Below are 15,856 nucleotides of genomic sequence, written 5' to 3' on the forward strand. Positions count from 1 at the left end.
TATTTAGTAAAAAAACAACTTTATGAAGACTATGCAAAGGAAACAGACACGTTTCAAAGTGCTCGAGCGCAAAAATACCTTTTATTATGCATTTGCCTTTTTTTGTATTTTACACAATCCGTTTGTTGAAACAAAGGGGGGACCTTTTCAAATCAAGTCTCCAAAACAAAAACAAAAAAATGGAATTAAATATAAGGTGAACTGAAGGGCTGAAGAGCTGAGAAGTAATTCCATTAAAAATCACGTTCGTAAATTACAGTGTGTGTACTTACAAGTACAACTTTCTCTCATTTTACAATGTGGATTTGTAGCCATGGGTCGTTACAAACATGAATGGGTGACATTGCTTTAAATGATTCATCAAAGCTAATCGCACACTAATTTGTTTTCCACACACTCACGCATTCCTTGATGCCACCAGCTCATAAATACAATCAATCTGATATACAAACAATTAGATTTTTTTTGTTTTTTTTTGCAGGTGGTGGTTCATGATTACTGCTGGTCACCTCTCGCTCATGACAAGATATTCGGACTTTAAAGTTACGTCCTTTCATTCACAGGTGGGCTTTTAAATAAATATGTGGAAACATGCAGCGTCCTCACATCCAGTCTGGTTCTTTTGAGGGGTCAGTAGGGGGACACACGACATAGCAGACGACACACTACAAGACCGGTGGTTCTCATGTTGCCGTCAGAAGGACATTATTACGAGACCACTATATGAAAGAAAAACAAAACAATCACAAAAAAAAATCTTTGTAGAAGAAGCTGCAAGTTTAAGACACGAGAGGGAGAAGATACATAAAACTGCTTGTGCTAACATTAAAGCCGAGAGGAGTTTTTATTTGTACATTAAATGATGCCCGTGTAATCGTTCAGAAAAAGAGAAAAACACCAGGCGTGGTTTAAAAAAAAAAAAAAAGATTTTCAGGAATTAAAGAGTGGTTGGGCCGTCCGCCGGGAGAAAACGCAGCATCTCAGCTCCACGTTTATCGGCAAGTGTTTTACGACACGGTGGCGTCTCATCATTATGCTTGCAGGAGTCTGTGGGAAGTACAAACGAATTCCTGAAACCGCAGCCAAAAAATATATATATTATTCATCCTTACCTGTGCTGGGTTATAAAAAGACGCCGCCCCCAACAGGCGCATCTCTCAGGCCCGGATGACTCTGCAACGACAAGCAGAGACTGTTTACGATTGCGGCCAGAGATGGCATATTTGCGGCCAACACAAAATACAAAAAACAAAAACTCTCAGTCCTGATGTCACATTCCCAATACACAAGGCAAGCAAATGTTGACATCATTCATTCTTTTGAATGCACAGTGGAGGTGAGGTTTCACTCGATGTTTAGTAACCATGCAAACTATGCGGAGGGTTAATGGAGCTGCGCGCCGTCATCACAACATACAGTATTGATGACCCGTCTCCCAGCATGCTTCACTTTCTGACCAACGGTGACACAACGCGCCTCGCTTTTTTGACCAATGGCTACCAAATAGGCTTCGCTTCTGACAAAAGTGTCAACACCTTTTGACCAAGGACTTCCCAGAATTCTTTGCTCTCATTCTTTAGCTGACCAGTGACGGCGGAAAAATATTTGAGTCGAAACGATGCCTTCCCAATAGCACATTTCTATCATCAATAACTATCAAACATTTTCAAAATAAAAGCCCCAAATTTATCATTGTAGAAACATTTTTCCCTCTAATCACCATGTGTCATTTATCGATTCAAGAGACTCCAATTTCAACCCGTTCTAAATCTTTTGTTTTCAAACTAAAAGCCCCAAATAAAGATTTTGAAAAAAATGTCCTCCAATGGGTATATTTCTTGACTGATTTTAACCATTCAATCAATTCAGTTCATTCTCATTTCAAAAAATACTTACATTTTAAAAGCAAAATCCTCTAATTAAGGAATTCTAATTACCCCATTTTGTGACAGATTCAAACTATGACAAATTCAAATCGTCTTCTCACCCAAAAATAAAAACTCTGAATTTTTATGGAGGTTCACGGACCTCTAATTTCCATTTTCTGATTCTCTTCAGTGCGTTGCCACCCCCCCCCCCGCCCCCAAATTTCCACCATTTCAAAAATACAATGCGCCCTTATTTTCTTCTTTATAACTTATTTCAACATTTTTCGACCGATTCAAATCATTCCAACTTCAACCTGTTCCACCGATTCACATTCCAGAAACTTTTTACGTTTTCAAAATCAAAGCCAACAACAAACACTCTTCACACCGTTCTACTTGTGATTGCGAAACATGCTTCAACTCTGATCAAAGCCATGTTTCAACTTCTAACCAATGACTACCCAGCATGCCCCATTAGCTTACTGTCGTGTAATGGCAAAGAAATCCATTAAAATGATACATTCATTTAGTTGACAAGAGATATCATCCTGTGACATGAAAAAAAACAAAACAAACACCAAAAAATGAACTAATAAGTCTCAAAGTAACTTTCAAAAAATGCTCTTAAATTCAAAGTCGACATGACCGTGGCTCTTAAAACTAGTTGATCATAAATGCTGGAGAAAAGCGCTGCAGGCAGGTCATGCAGGCACACATCCCACATGTGAGTTCGGGTCAAACTAGTGATGCAACAAGCAAGGGAGGGCGGGCAGGCGGGCGACAGCATGTCGGGGGTGGGCGGTGGAGCAGTTGAAAACCTCCCACAAAAAACAAAACCCCCCCCAAAATAAACGAGGTACCTGGTTTAAATGCTGACTCACTTCGCGTGATAAAGAACTCATTGAGCTAGAACGTGACAGCTGAGGGCGGCAGGGAGAGGGGGGGGGGGACAAACAAGAAAACAAACCACAAAGCCTTATTAATCATCTCCCATGCATCGGCGCTAATGGGATGGTGGCAAGAACTGTGAAAATGATTGGCAAGAAAACCAGACACGAAGAGATATTTGGATTAAAAAGACACACCGAGCGAGATTATGAGCAAAAGACTTTGAATGGACATGCTATTATGACGTCGTCACGCGTTTGCAGTCACGCACGGACGGACGCAGAGAGTCGGCTGGAGACAAAAGCGGCGAGTCGTCTCACCTCTCCAGAATGTGAGCCGTCCAGGGCGGGGGGACCTTGCGGGGCGGGCGGTAACAGCGTCGGGTTGAACATCTGAAATGAGATCTTTGGCTTACAGAATCTCTGCAAGACTCACCAAAATGAATTTAACACTACGGACAAAATGACGACACTGAAACTAAAGCTGTGTCCGGAATCCAAGTGTGAGACTACTCGCCTGTGTCTATCCTCGCCTTCATTTTTATTTTTTTTTTTAACGTTCAAACTTGAGACTTCAATAACATACCTGTGGAACGGCGCTGTTTGGTGACATCTGCTCCTGATTTCCTCCTTCGCTGCCTTCCAGAGGTTGTTGATCTTTGGGAGCTGCAGCAGAACGTTGCTCAAGTCATAATGTCAACGCTTTCAAGCTCTTTGTAGTCTTGAAACTGAGTTTTTTGGTGTCACATACCTGAAGTAGGCACAAATAGGTTGGCGGGCATGGCCATCGGTGCGAGAGGTGCAAAGAGTTCCATCGGAGGAGCGGGAGCCATCCCGGCTGGTTTGGCACCTCTGCCGGGGTTCAGCACATCCACATATCGGCTCTTTATGCCTAAGGAGGATGGAACAAAATAAGACGCTCAATTATGTTGAGCCCCACTTGGCACAGGGAGACGGACGGGGACTGAGCCCCATCGCCGGGGAATTCACCGCCCCGCCCCGCCCCCATCCTGTGTTTTACAATTGCCTGCATTAACTCATTCACTCCCAAAGACGCTTTTAAACGTCTTTTCGGATTTGGTCTAGAATCGGCTGTCACTGAATGAGTTAAGAGTAGTCGTGGTTTAAAAGCTTCTGTGAGATCTTGTCATCTTACCGGCTCTCCTTGAGAACATGTTGACTGGGGGTCCACCGCCCGAGGGTGCCGCGGGCCCCGGAGGAGCAGGCATGGAAGCCATCTTGGGGAAGCCAGAGGGAGGCGGTGGAACGGGTTTACTCTAAAGAGAGGGGAAACTACATTTGAGTTCTTTTCGTAGTGCGCCACAGCTCAATAAATCGACATGCTGTATACCAGGGGTGTCAAACTCGTTTTTGTCGTGGGCCGCATTGTAGTTACGGTTTCCCTCGGAGCGCTGTTATGAATTTTGGGAATAACTAGTTTTACAATCAGATGTCAAGAATAATGACTGTTATTGTGGATTACATATGAGAATTTGAAATTTTGGGTCTGACTTTAGCAAGCGTCATGGAACTTAACATGATTGATTTGCTTTTGCGGGCCACATAAAATGATGTGGTGGGCCAGATCTGGCCCCCGGGCCTTGACTTTGACACCAGTGCTGTATACAGACCTCCTCCTCTGGCTCGTTCAAGTCCACCCATTTCTGCTTCTTTTCGTCCCACACGATCTGACAACGACAACGGGGGGTGTCAATGCCGGCCGCAGACTTGAAAGGAGGGCAGTTTTTACAAACAACCGTGGCTTACAGATTTGTTTTTGTCGTCCGGTAAGTGAGCCTCACTCTTGCCCTTCCTGTACAGCCAGGTCGTCAGCCAGCCCACACCGCCGCCACTCTGTGTGTTAATGAAGAGCGTGAACGATTCAGAAGATCTACTTGTCACAAAAAGTGAGGGATATTTGGGGGCTTGTGAATTTTGCCATTCATCGCCTGCAAGTTGTGCAAAAAGCAATGAAAGATGGAACCGTTAGGCGTGGATTTAAAAGTTGAGACAAGGTAGAATGAACTCATTCACTCCCAAAGACGTATTTAGACGTCTTTTCAGACGCCACACATTTAATGGCCATTTTCAGACCCCTTTTCAAGGAGTCAATATAAAATGAGGAGCTGGGATTAAATGTGTGGCGCCTGAAAAGACATCTAAATACGTCTTTGGGAGTGAATGAGTTTAGGTCACCTGTAAAATTGACAATGCATTTTAGGTTCAGCTTGAAATTTCAGCCGATAGCGAAAAACCAGGATTCTTGTTGTAGTTGTTGTGTGGATACCTGTTGTGTAAAGCAGAATATCTGCATGAATAAAATTTAAAACCTTTTTGGGAGAGTCCTTCTTGGCTTTCTTGGTCTCCTCCTTGCGGGGCTGCTCAGGAATGGAGGGAGGCGGCGGAGAAGCCTGCTTGACAGAATTGCTCCTGTCACGTCCGCCGGAGTGAGTTGAGGACTCAGAGGTGGTGCGAGAGCGCCGTCCCGACGCCTGAAAATCAAGAAACGCGTGTCAAAAAAAACAAGGCGACACACACTCGTCAATACGTTACACAAGCGACAACACAGCAGGTTTTTTTTTGCAAGCTCTGCTGTTTATGCATTTGAAATCATAAATGCATTATTTGGGGAAATTTAAATAGTCAATCGTAGAAATAGTTTTTTTTTTTTTAACAGTTCATTTCAGGAGAAACTCACCCGGTGCACTGAAGACTGTGACGTGGTCCTTGACCTCCTGCCGGGAGCCTGCACAAAACATTGAGCCGTAAGTACCGCAAGTCTCGCAAGATGTTGACAAAAGACATCCAGTCCTGACCATCTGTGCCATGTGGTCATAGAAGTCCATCTGCGGCGTAAAGGAGCTTCTGAGCGGGGATATCGGTTGGTTGATTTGCATCTCTGGCGACGTGTTCGCGTGCCCGGGCGAAGGTGGCATTTGCGCCGGCATCGGAGGCGGCGGCTGGCCCCCGTGCACCGGCGAATGGGGAACCTGTGGCGGAGGCATGTGGGGTGACGTCTGGCCCATATGAAGGGGCGGGGGACCTGGCTGCTGGTGAGCTCCTGGGTACATTTCCGACTGCATGGGCGGAGGCTGGAAGTGGGGATGCGCATAGGCGGGATCGTGCGGGGGATAGCCTGACAAAGGAATGTGTCCGGGCGGCCCACTGGGTGGTACTGGGTAGAATTGTGGCATATCGCCGTGAGCTTGATGTGGGGCCGTTCCATCTTGGAGGATGGAAGTGGGAGCTAACGGAAACGTAAGATTTTTGTCAGTCAGGACGGAGTTGCAAAATGGATTCATCCTATTGACGCACAAACCTGGAGGCATCAGCTGTATACTCTGTGGAGGAGGCCCCGGAAGCAATGAGGTCATCAACGGATTGTGACTTCCTGGGCCATCCAACTCCAGCGGCGCGTCGTAAGCTTCAGCGACACTGGGCTGATCCAGGTCTGAGCTTGGGCTGCTGCTGGTGAATTGTGTGGGGCTTGTTCTGTCAGCAGCGAAAATAATTGCCCCCGTCTAAACAAGAACACAAATAACATGAGTTTTTTTTAAACTCCTTCTTGTTAATGCCTAATAATCATCTCCCTACTTACTTTGATCTGCCCATCCAACTGTCTGAGCTGGATCAACCAATCGGGCTCAGTGAACAACTCCTGCTCGGGCCTTTCTTTCAGTTGGGGGTCAAAAATTCTCAGCTTTTCCGCCATCTGTCAAATTACAAACATCAGTACTGTTAAGCGCTGCATAACAGGCAGCATTTTTTGCTCGATACACAGACAATTCGAGTAAATTGTAAATAGAGACACACAAGAGGCGCTTACCTGAATGACTTGGCTAATGAATACAGGGGAGTAGCACGATGGCTGAATGAGGATCGTCCGAGAGATGACCTCACAGTAGTGGAACGCCTGAGCGCTCAAGCCCGCTTCAGCCAAACGGCAGGCGTAGATCAACTTGAAGACCTGACCAAGACGCATTCAAAGTCAGAGACTAGCACAGGTCTTCATTCGATGATCAGAAACTCCGTGGCTGCACACGTCCGCCACATCGGCGTTCGTTTACATTCTGAAACTCATTTGAGAGAAAATACCTGGAAATTGGGTAGGGAGCAAGGTTGGGAGCCCAGAGACTGTGCGTACTCATAGGCTTCCGTCCTTTGGATTGCGTCATTGGTCGCAAAGTGGTAGAAGGGTAAACTGACGTGGATATAGAAAAATAGATTTGACTGAAAATGATGACATCGGGGGATCATTAAACACAGCTACACACGTCCACATCGGTCCCTCACCTGTGGTTGGAGCCGATCAGAACCATCTTGGTGCTCTTCTTGGTGTAAATGCCAAGGTCGGTTTGAGCCATTAAGTAGCAGAAGTGCGCCGCGTCAATCAGCCCCTTTGAAGCTAACAAACACACGCACGCATCTTGTGCTGTGCTCATGGGTTGCGAAACGCGGCCGGCTGCGGCGGCTGCCTACCGAGGGTGTCTCCCATTGTGGTGATCGTGCGAGAGTCCAGGTCCAAAGTGTGCGTCAGGTTCGACAACACCATGGCCAGGTGAGGGCGCCAGTCACCCCACTTCTCCTCTCCGCAGCACTGCGCAAATGCCGGAAATGTCAAGTGTTTCAACTCATTCACTCCCAAAGACGTTTTTAAACGTCTTTTCAGACTTGGTCCAGAATTGGCTGCTACTGAATGAGTTTAAAAAAAAAAACTAAACATTCCAAACCCCAATATGGCAAAACATTGTAAATGATTCTACATAGAGTTAAATAAAACACTTACAGTAGCTGATGCGGGCATTCTACCCGACATGAGTTGGTACACCGTCTGGAGCGGGTCATTGATGGGCAAACTGTTGGCAAACCTGTCAAGCAGATGAGAAATTCGAAAATCAGTTCACAAGTGTGTGCTGTGTGTGTAGTTTTTTTGTTGTTATCCGAGTCATAAATGGAATAATCGATAGGAGAATCGATTCGAAAAAGATTTTCGTTTATGACATCCCAAATCATCACAGTTTTCATTAAAACCGGTTTTGAATTGTCCCCCCTAAAAAAATGGTGCAATCTATGTGCCTCGATATGTGTCCGGCGATTGGCTGGCAACCAGTCTCGGGTGCACCCTGCTGCTCCTAAAAGCAGCCGTGATACCCGTGATCCTTGTGAGGATAAACTTTACAGCCTAAAAGGCCAAAGTATGTTTCGTAGTCACCTTGTCATGACACGTGCATGTGTCCTGTTATCCATCTTACTGGCCAGCAGGAGAGCGTGACCCCACAGACCTGATTTCATAGCTGCTTCAAGCGCATCCTGTTAGGAGGTCGAAAAACAAAGCCCGTTTCAGATGGAGCAGGCAGACAAAATCAAAGAGTGAGTTCTTCTTACCTTCTTGCGACCAAAGAGCAGCAGCTCCCTGAAGCGTTCCGTTTCTTTTCCGACATTTTCCGGGACAGTCATGAAGGTGTCCGACAGGAGGGACAGCGGTCCGGCTCCTGGCTCCTCCTCCGCTCTGGCCAGCGGCTCGTTGTTGAAATCAATCAGGTTTGCTTCGTTGGGACTCTTGCCCGGCAGCCACACGGACCGGTGCTCCTTTAGCAACAGGTCGGCGATGTCGGTGCCCACCACGGTCTTGAGGGGAAAAGCGTTACGTTGAGAGAATTGCACCGGTTATTCAAAGATAAAATAAAATCAACTAGAGTGAACTTGTGACACTTTCTGTAGAACGTACCCGAAACTATAAACACCGTTTTCCTTTCTATAAATCTTTAATTTGGATTTCTGCTGGGGATGTAAAGTGGTGACATTCCAATAAAATTTTTTGAAACAAAATTATCTGTTTATTTTGAAAAGGAAAGGTTTTAAGATGAGTTTAAAATGATGAATTGTTTTTGAATAATAGTTTGGGGTATGTTTAAGGTTTAAATGATTGATATAGGCAGTTAGTGACCTTTATTGGAGGAGTGACCACTCGTTGGGACATTGTTGCTGTCCGCGTCGGGGCTTTGTTGAAAACTGGCGCAAACAGCTACTGTACATCCTGCGGTACGGCAATCTTACCCCATTCTGTCTACAAAGCAGCACAATGAAGTCCCAAAGTAGGCGGGCGGAGTCTCGGTCTAAGAGGCTGTCGTCATGGGAACACGCGACCGCCTTGTTCTGGGAGAACTTTATCACATCCACCTTGTGGGTCTCCTCCCTGAGAGGGATGATGTCAAATGTGAGAGGGGGGGGTGTAAAAAAATTTTTTTTTTTAAAAGACCAAAACACTTACTTGACAAGCGGTCCGGGGAAAGCTAGTAGTTCTTCCTGATCCAAAGTGTTCTGCAGCATTGTCTGAAAAGTTCAAATGAACCATTTTCCAATCACGTACTTGATTAAAGCAACACAAAACAGTTACCGCCTCCAGTTTTCAATGACATACTCGATGAAAACAACACATCATGTACCTCCAAGTTGTGAATATCAACGAGAGCAGGTTGTCCCGCTGAGGGAAGATTGGGCAGAACTTGGACGAGATGACCACCGGGCCCAAATCGGGCACAACGGTGGGGCATGGTGAACTTCTCCGGAGTGGCCGGACGAGGGGGCGCTACATGGAAAATGTTGCTCGCGTAAGTGTTGAGTGCGTGGTCACTGACTTGAGGCAAGAAGGCGTACGTACGCTGTTCGGGCGTGATCCAGTTGCTGTCTGTCGTGTACTCAGAGGAATATTGGTACTGGCCGTAGTTCTGGGATGGGTCAGTCTGGTGTGGGTACTGTCCGTAGGAGTAGTCCGCAGCCAGCGTGGATGATGTGGCATCATAGACAGCTGTGACCAAGTCGGGCTGGCTCCTGTAAACTTGGCTCTGCTCGAGTGTGAGGGGAAGACAAAGGATACTTTTTAAGTCGGCAGAGTGTGAAATGTGGGCTTTTTTTTTTTTTTTTGGTTGAATGCGGACACCACAAAAGTCTTTATGACACAAGTGGATTTTACATCGGCTCGTTGGTAATAACAGAATCATTTTAATTTTTCAGACCAATTCACAGTGACCCCCCCCCGCCCCCCCAAAAAAAACACGCGTACCTGTTGGGACCTGGAACTGAAGCTGCTGCGTCTGCTGTGATGGCTATGAGAGCTGTGCACGCTGTGGGCAGACTGCTCGCTGTGGACGCTGCGTCGGTCAAAGTCGTCGTATGCGTCGGCAGCGCGCCGGCGGTAGTCGTCGTCGAAGCTCCTGTCATAACCGGGGTAGTAGAGCCACTGGTCATCAGATCCCTCTTTCCTGTGACAAGTCGGGTTTGATGTTTACGTTAGCGAGCCAATCCGATGACAGCAAAGTTTCAGCACGTTTTGCTTCATATACCTGGCAGGATACATTTGTGGATTATAGTAGTTGTCCCTGCTTCTGTAGGCGTCATCGTAAGTGGACCAATAGGCCTGATCGTAGTATCCTCTGTATCGGGGGTCATACTGTCCATAGTTGTATCCTTATAAAGAGAACAAGATTTTTTTTCCCCCATACATACATAAAATAATATTTTGCAGGACATTTTCCCCGCAATAAAATTCTGACACTTATAAAAGTTTCATACCTGCATAATCATAGTGCTTGGCGTAATTTGCATAATATTCATCATAGGCACTTCGGTTAGCTCTGTGATAGTCCTCGGGATAGCCTTGCCTTGAGGGGAAGGAAGCCAACAGGACAAAGATACATACATATTCAAGATAATATTCTGCATGAATGAACATTTGGTCCACGCGGGGACCGTCGTGCTGACCTGGATGGGGGTCGGTCGGAATACTGACTGGCCCTCGAGCTGGGTCGCTCTGGCTGAGGCTCTCGGTACTGATAGTTTGGGTCGCGGTAAGCTGGGTTGGCGCCGTCGTACCTGCCATACCAAGGATCTCTGCTTCTATATGGTCCCTCCTGAGGAGAGAAAAGGAATCCACAATCTGTGACTTCTCGATTTCTTCCCCCCCCCCCCCCCCATTAAGTCATAATTACAGGTAACTGCAAACGAGCAAGAGATATTGCTTCTTAGCCATACCTGATAATACTGCTGAGCTCTGGGATCCCCGGGTGGGTATGGACCAGGAGGGTATGGCGCTCGGCCGTCAGGGTAGTCGCCATAGTTTCCGTAATAGCTTCCATACATCTGCCCCGGGCCGGGAGGAGGGGGCCCATAGCCATGCTGGCTGCCAGCGGAAGAAGGTGGTCGTGGCGGCTCTGTGGGAGCTTGCTGGGAAGACGCGGGAGGGAGAGGCCCCGGAGGAACGCTTGCAGCAGCGGGACCTTGCATCTCGGTTGGAAACTGTCCGGGCGATGGCCCCTGTGTGGCGGCATTTGCCTCCGGTATCCTAGCGGGTTCTGGTTGGGGCTGCTGAGTGTTTGCGCCTGCTATGGCGGAAGACTGCGGAGCCCCCGAGTTTGACGAAGAGGCCGACGTGACCGGAGGGGCAGATGACGACGGAGCTGTCGGGACCAGTGGGGCGGATGGTGATGAAGCTGGCAGGACCGGTGGAGCGAACGATAAAGAAGCTGCCACGACCTGCGGTGTAGCTGAAGGGCCTGAGGTCTGAACAGGAGCATTCCTGTCCAGTCTTAGCCCTTGTTGCGCATCTTTTGTGACCTGCATGTAAAATCCATTACTGGACTGCGGAGACTCGTGTAAAGCAGAAGGATGGCCAGATGCTTGATTGTGGCTCTGTGATTGGTGCATAGAAAAATCAAGGAGTTCATAATTTGAGGGCTGATTGTGATTGGTGACGGAAGCAGCCGTGAGAGATGTCGGCGGATTTACCGGGAGAGCAAAGTTCGGGTCTCCACTCAACGACTGACCATGAGTAAAAGACGGCCGGACGGGTTGGGTCTGTGCCGAAGTGATTGCGGAAGTTGCTGCCTGGGCACTTTCTCGAGTCAGATTGAGCGGGACTGGATTTGAGGGGAGAGCGGGTGGGCCAAGTGGATTCTGATTGGAGGTAAAAACAGGTGCACGGGGTATACCGGCACCCTGTCCGAGTGTTCTAACTGGGGGGGTACTTACACTGGCTGCATGAGCAAAAGTACTGGGGGCAATCACACAGTTGGACGCGGGTGGTGCAATCAGAACAGGCTGTTGGAGCGATTCAGACACGAGGAGAGAGGCGTAGCCCAGGTTGCCCTGAGAGTCCGCAGAGTCTAACTCACTCACCTTTGGTGGGTTCTCAAGGTTCTCTGAATTTTGTTGTGGGATTCTCTGAGGAGGTTGAAGATCCAGCGGACCATCCTCTGGAGGCTGTATGACATCTGTACTAGGCTCCCTAAGCGGAGCCAGAACGGTCGGGGCAGCGGGAGCCAAAACAATGCCAGCGGCCAAGCCGGAAGGATCACCCTGCGCCCATAAAGTCGTGGCGGGGCTCTCGCAGGGACGATTGGCGCCAAAGGTACGCGACGATGGTCGGGAGTGAGACTGAACCGCCGGGTTTGGCAGGTGAGCCACACCAATAGGCAGAGGGTGACCTGGCCCGTAAATATTTTCCATGTTATCTGGCGGCTGCTCGAGATTACCCGGCGTAGGATCCGTGCTCCCTTCCGCGACCATTTTAGCTCTGTCCACCTCGGCAGGGCGCACCCCGACGCCGTGTGATCGGACGGGCTCGAACGAGCTGTTAGCACTGGCCTGGAAGATACCTGTAGGTTTTGGGGGGCTCGGCGTAGTGGGCCATGTTTGGTCCGAAGTGTTCGGCGGCGTGGCCACGTCTCCGGCTGGGTAAGAGTCGATCTGTTCAAAGTAGCCTCCGGCGGCGGCGATCGGAGCAGAAGGCAAGTTATGGTCCTCGGTGAGGCGCGGGCTTTCCTGCTGAATGAAGGTGCCGACTACGCCATGGTGTCGACGGCCGGATGTCCCGCTTCCGTGACTCATGCTGCTGTAGTTTGATGATGCGCTTGCGGATCTCATTGATCTGGGAATAGAATCCGGAGTCTCCAGGTTGGGGCCAGTTTCATAGGTATCTACTCCGTGGGCTGCAGGTAAGCCAGGGGGACTGCCATGGATTTCACTGGGCAACACTTCCTGGTTTGGGACGCACTCCAAATTCTCAACATGGTCATACCTTCCTTGTAACGCTGCGTTTCCGTCGTTCATATATGGTATGTGTGAATTTTCCTGAAAATGGGATCCTTGGTTATCAGAAGGAACACCTGCAGGACCACCGTGGGTTGGCGGCGCACCTTGCGGATTACTCGGAGGCCGCGAAGACTCAGGAATACCGTTCAAGATCTTTTTTCGCTCTCCTGCTAAGGTTTCCTCATTTTCGACATCATCGTTGAAAAACATAGAGAGTGCACCGGTATCTTGAGGGTATGGAACTGTCATAGCGGCAGAGTCTTGCTGGGGAACCGTGTTAGGTACATGATGGGATCCAGAATCTGACTGATGCTGTAAGTGTGCCGGGGCAGTCCCCATTTGGTGGTAGGCTGGGTCCTGCGGCCCTTGACTGAACCAACCGTCTTGCAGGGCAGAGGTTTGCATGAAGTAGCCCTGGTGTTGTAAATGCGAGTAATGCTGTTGAGTCGGGTTCTGGTCTGGATTCTGCATCTGGGGATGCCCAAACTGTGTCGGAGGGGTAGGAGCGTTGGATGGGTACATCTGGGACTGCGGCTGCGTATTAAAAGGCTGCTGTGGAGGGTCACTGGTAGGCTGAAAATAGTTCTGAACGGATGGAGGGCGACTTCCGTGATCGGATGCCCTTTGAGAAGAGGAGGCGGCAGGAGGCACTGGCTGGAAGGGAACAGGCTGAGGGAGAGACTGCGCATGGAATTCCTGATGAATTGTCTGACTTGGTACTGGGGCTGATGGCACAGATGGCGGCGTTGCGGTTGACGGACGCTCTCTCGAGTTCAAGTAACCTTGCTCGGAATGCGATGGTGCGTCGGCTGCGGCTGAACTGTGACGGCTGAACATGGGCACCGCTGGCAAAGAAGACAGCGACGGGCCAGCTGCAGCAGCTGGGACACCCTCCAGTGTCTGTGGTTGCATGGCCAGACCTGGGCCTGCCCTTGTGTAGGTGGAATCCAGCGGGGCTTGTGTTAGCGGAGAGTTGCTCTGGGGTACCGGGACACCCCCTGCGCCCATAGGAGGTGGGGCGCGAACAAAACCAAATGGGTCCATCATGGGTTGGGTAGAGGGCGGCATTGACGCATTAGCTGCTGCTGTTGCTGCTGTATGCTTCAGTGGCCTGGTCCTGCGGAACATATTTGGCCCGCAAGGAGGAGGAGGCCCGGAGGCTCCCGGGGGTCCAGTCCGAGGAGGGGGCTGCATGGCAGCGGAGGCGTAACGATCAAGTCGATCCAGAAGATCTCACAGAAGAAGTTGAAATCAGTTGGAGCTGGGTGGAGAAAGAACAGGCTGTTAACAAAAGGCAACAAGTGGACATTACCACACCTATGTTTGTGCAGTCGTCTTCTGTGCCGTTAAATCAAACTGGACAACGTGGCACCTGGCTAAGTACACCAACCGGCCTGGTTGTCAGCCAACCACATGCCACATAAAGACAACCATTTGTCCATTTGTGTAAATGTGAGTGTGAATGCGTGCTAGTGACCTGTATACTATGCTCCCTACTTCTCCCTCCAAACGTCATCTTACTTGCAAATAGGTTTACATGCCGCAATCACGCAAATCCATTGTTTTGCTGAGAGTAAGAAATGTTGGGAAAATAGTTGGAAGCATTTGTAAACAAGCGTAAGGTATGTCACCAAAGTGCTTTTTCTAATTTTCACCAATCCTAGAGGCCATGTGATCATGGTCCTCTTATGTCGACACATCTGCCACTCCGGGACATATCAACACACATTTTTCACATTGATCATCATGCCACATCAAACATGGTACATAGCCAACAATGAGGAGTATCCTATGTTACACCGGATTGGATGAGTTTAAGGGACACAAATAGCAAAAGAGAGTGGTGAAGCAGTTCGCAAAAGAGACATTTGAAGACGTGGGTCCTCGCGTACTAAGCTCTAAGTAATAAAGTTTTTTTGTGCATGCATGAGTGTGAATCCTTGGTTGTCTCGACGTGCCCTGGAGACCAGACCAGAGTGAAGCTAGCCTGTTGTTGCAAGTCAGCTGGGACAGCTATCGAACTGTTCTGCAATAAACCCCCCACTGTTAGCCGGGTGGCCACAAAATTTCGTTTTGTTAGCCTCCCGACAAACGCAATATTGAATTTTTATCAATTCCTCCATACATACAGTTTTAAGTAGCAAAGCGTCAACTTCCTTCAAGGAGTTCTTGTTGTTTGCTCGCCGGTTAACGCATCTTAAAACCCCTCGAACATGTCCTTAACACCCCATCTAGCAAAACACGGCGCTCCAACGACGCCTGAATTCTGAACTCTCGAACAACCCTTGTCGAAACTTCCTCCGTGCCAAATTCTCAATCGACGAGGGCTTTCCGGCGAACCGTCCCGAGTGACTTGTCACCCGGCGATTACATCTTGAAACCAAGGTCCACTACCCCCCTGTGTGCTAACGTTAGCATTCGAGGACTTGTTAGCATCGCCGCTAGCTAGCCTATGCTAACAGAAGGGAGGGGGTGCGCTTTAAGCTTTCCGCGTCAAACCGGGGGATTAAAGTCAGACATGGACGATGTCGTTGTTGGATGCACGTGTGTGAGTACACCCTTTGTACAGAAAAAAACGTAGACAGAGAAAATGTAAAGTCTTACAAATGCGCAGGACAGCGAGTTTGACACACCGCCACCATCTTCGATGGCCACATCCTACTAGGCTACGTGTACAAGCGGCGTCACCGGCCAAACAACAACTACTTCCTCACCGTTAGCAGAGGACAATTTGTTCCTTTAAAGGGGACATACTTTATTTCTGAATGAGAAAAAAGGGCAGCACGGTCTACCTGAAAACCTCGTCTGTGTAACATCGAAGCAGATGTGTGTATGTCAGCTTGCAATTCAGAAACAGCGAGACAGTTTTCGCAACTCATGCAATTTTTTCGAGCATTTTTATTGAGACTTGGAATCAAACTGTTATAAACACGCAGTTTTTGTAGAACAAGGGGTATAAACGTCTATGGAATACAAAAATAAGCAACACACAAAAATTCAAGGTCAGCTCTC

At 48.5% G+C, this 15,856-nt stretch overlaps 1 protein-coding gene across 4 annotated transcripts; it reads right to left on the bottom strand.

The window, feature by feature from the left end:
• Positions 1–62: 62 nt before the first annotated feature.
• Positions 63–15,536, bottom strand: sec16a (SEC16 homolog A, endoplasmic reticulum export factor). Of its 4 annotated transcripts, none has more exons than XM_052050510.1 (31): positions 15,449–15,536; positions 10,787–14,105; positions 10,517–10,665; positions 10,328–10,416; positions 10,099–10,222; positions 9,819–10,017; positions 9,417–9,600; positions 9,202–9,344; positions 9,027–9,088; positions 8,813–8,951; positions 8,141–8,383; positions 7,968–8,065; positions 7,542–7,623; positions 7,235–7,352; positions 7,049–7,160; positions 6,851–6,956; positions 6,582–6,722; positions 6,354–6,467; positions 6,075–6,276; positions 5,572–6,002; positions 5,454–5,501; positions 5,086–5,247; positions 4,523–4,609; positions 4,387–4,443; positions 3,912–4,032; positions 3,507–3,647; positions 3,342–3,421; positions 3,077–3,148; positions 2,729–2,788; positions 1,113–1,173; positions 63–1,047 (listed from the first exon to the last, which is right to left on the bottom strand). In XM_052050510.1, exons 2-30 carry the CDS (start codon positions 14,036–14,038, stop codon positions 1,123–1,125), a joined length of 6,867 nt encoding a protein of 2,288 aa, XP_051906470.1. In that variant the 5' UTR covers positions 14,039–14,105; positions 15,449–15,536; the 3' UTR covers positions 63–1,047; positions 1,113–1,122. The 4 variants fall into 4 exon arrangements, with proteins under 4 accessions (XP_051906470.1, XP_051906471.1, XP_051906469.1 ...); XM_052050511.1 differs by lacking the exon at positions 15,449–15,536 and adding an exon at positions 14,974–15,252 and having other exon boundaries at positions 2,750–2,788; XM_052050509.1 differs by lacking the exon at positions 15,449–15,536 and adding an exon at positions 14,974–15,252.
• Between the last annotated feature and the right edge of the window lie 320 nt (positions 15,537–15,856).

This window comes from Hippocampus zosterae, chromosome 18, assembly GCF_025434085.1.
Source record: "Hippocampus zosterae strain Florida chromosome 18, ASM2543408v3, whole genome shotgun sequence".
NCBI classification, from domain to species: Eukaryota; Metazoa; Chordata; class Actinopteri; order Syngnathiformes; family Syngnathidae; genus Hippocampus; species Hippocampus zosterae.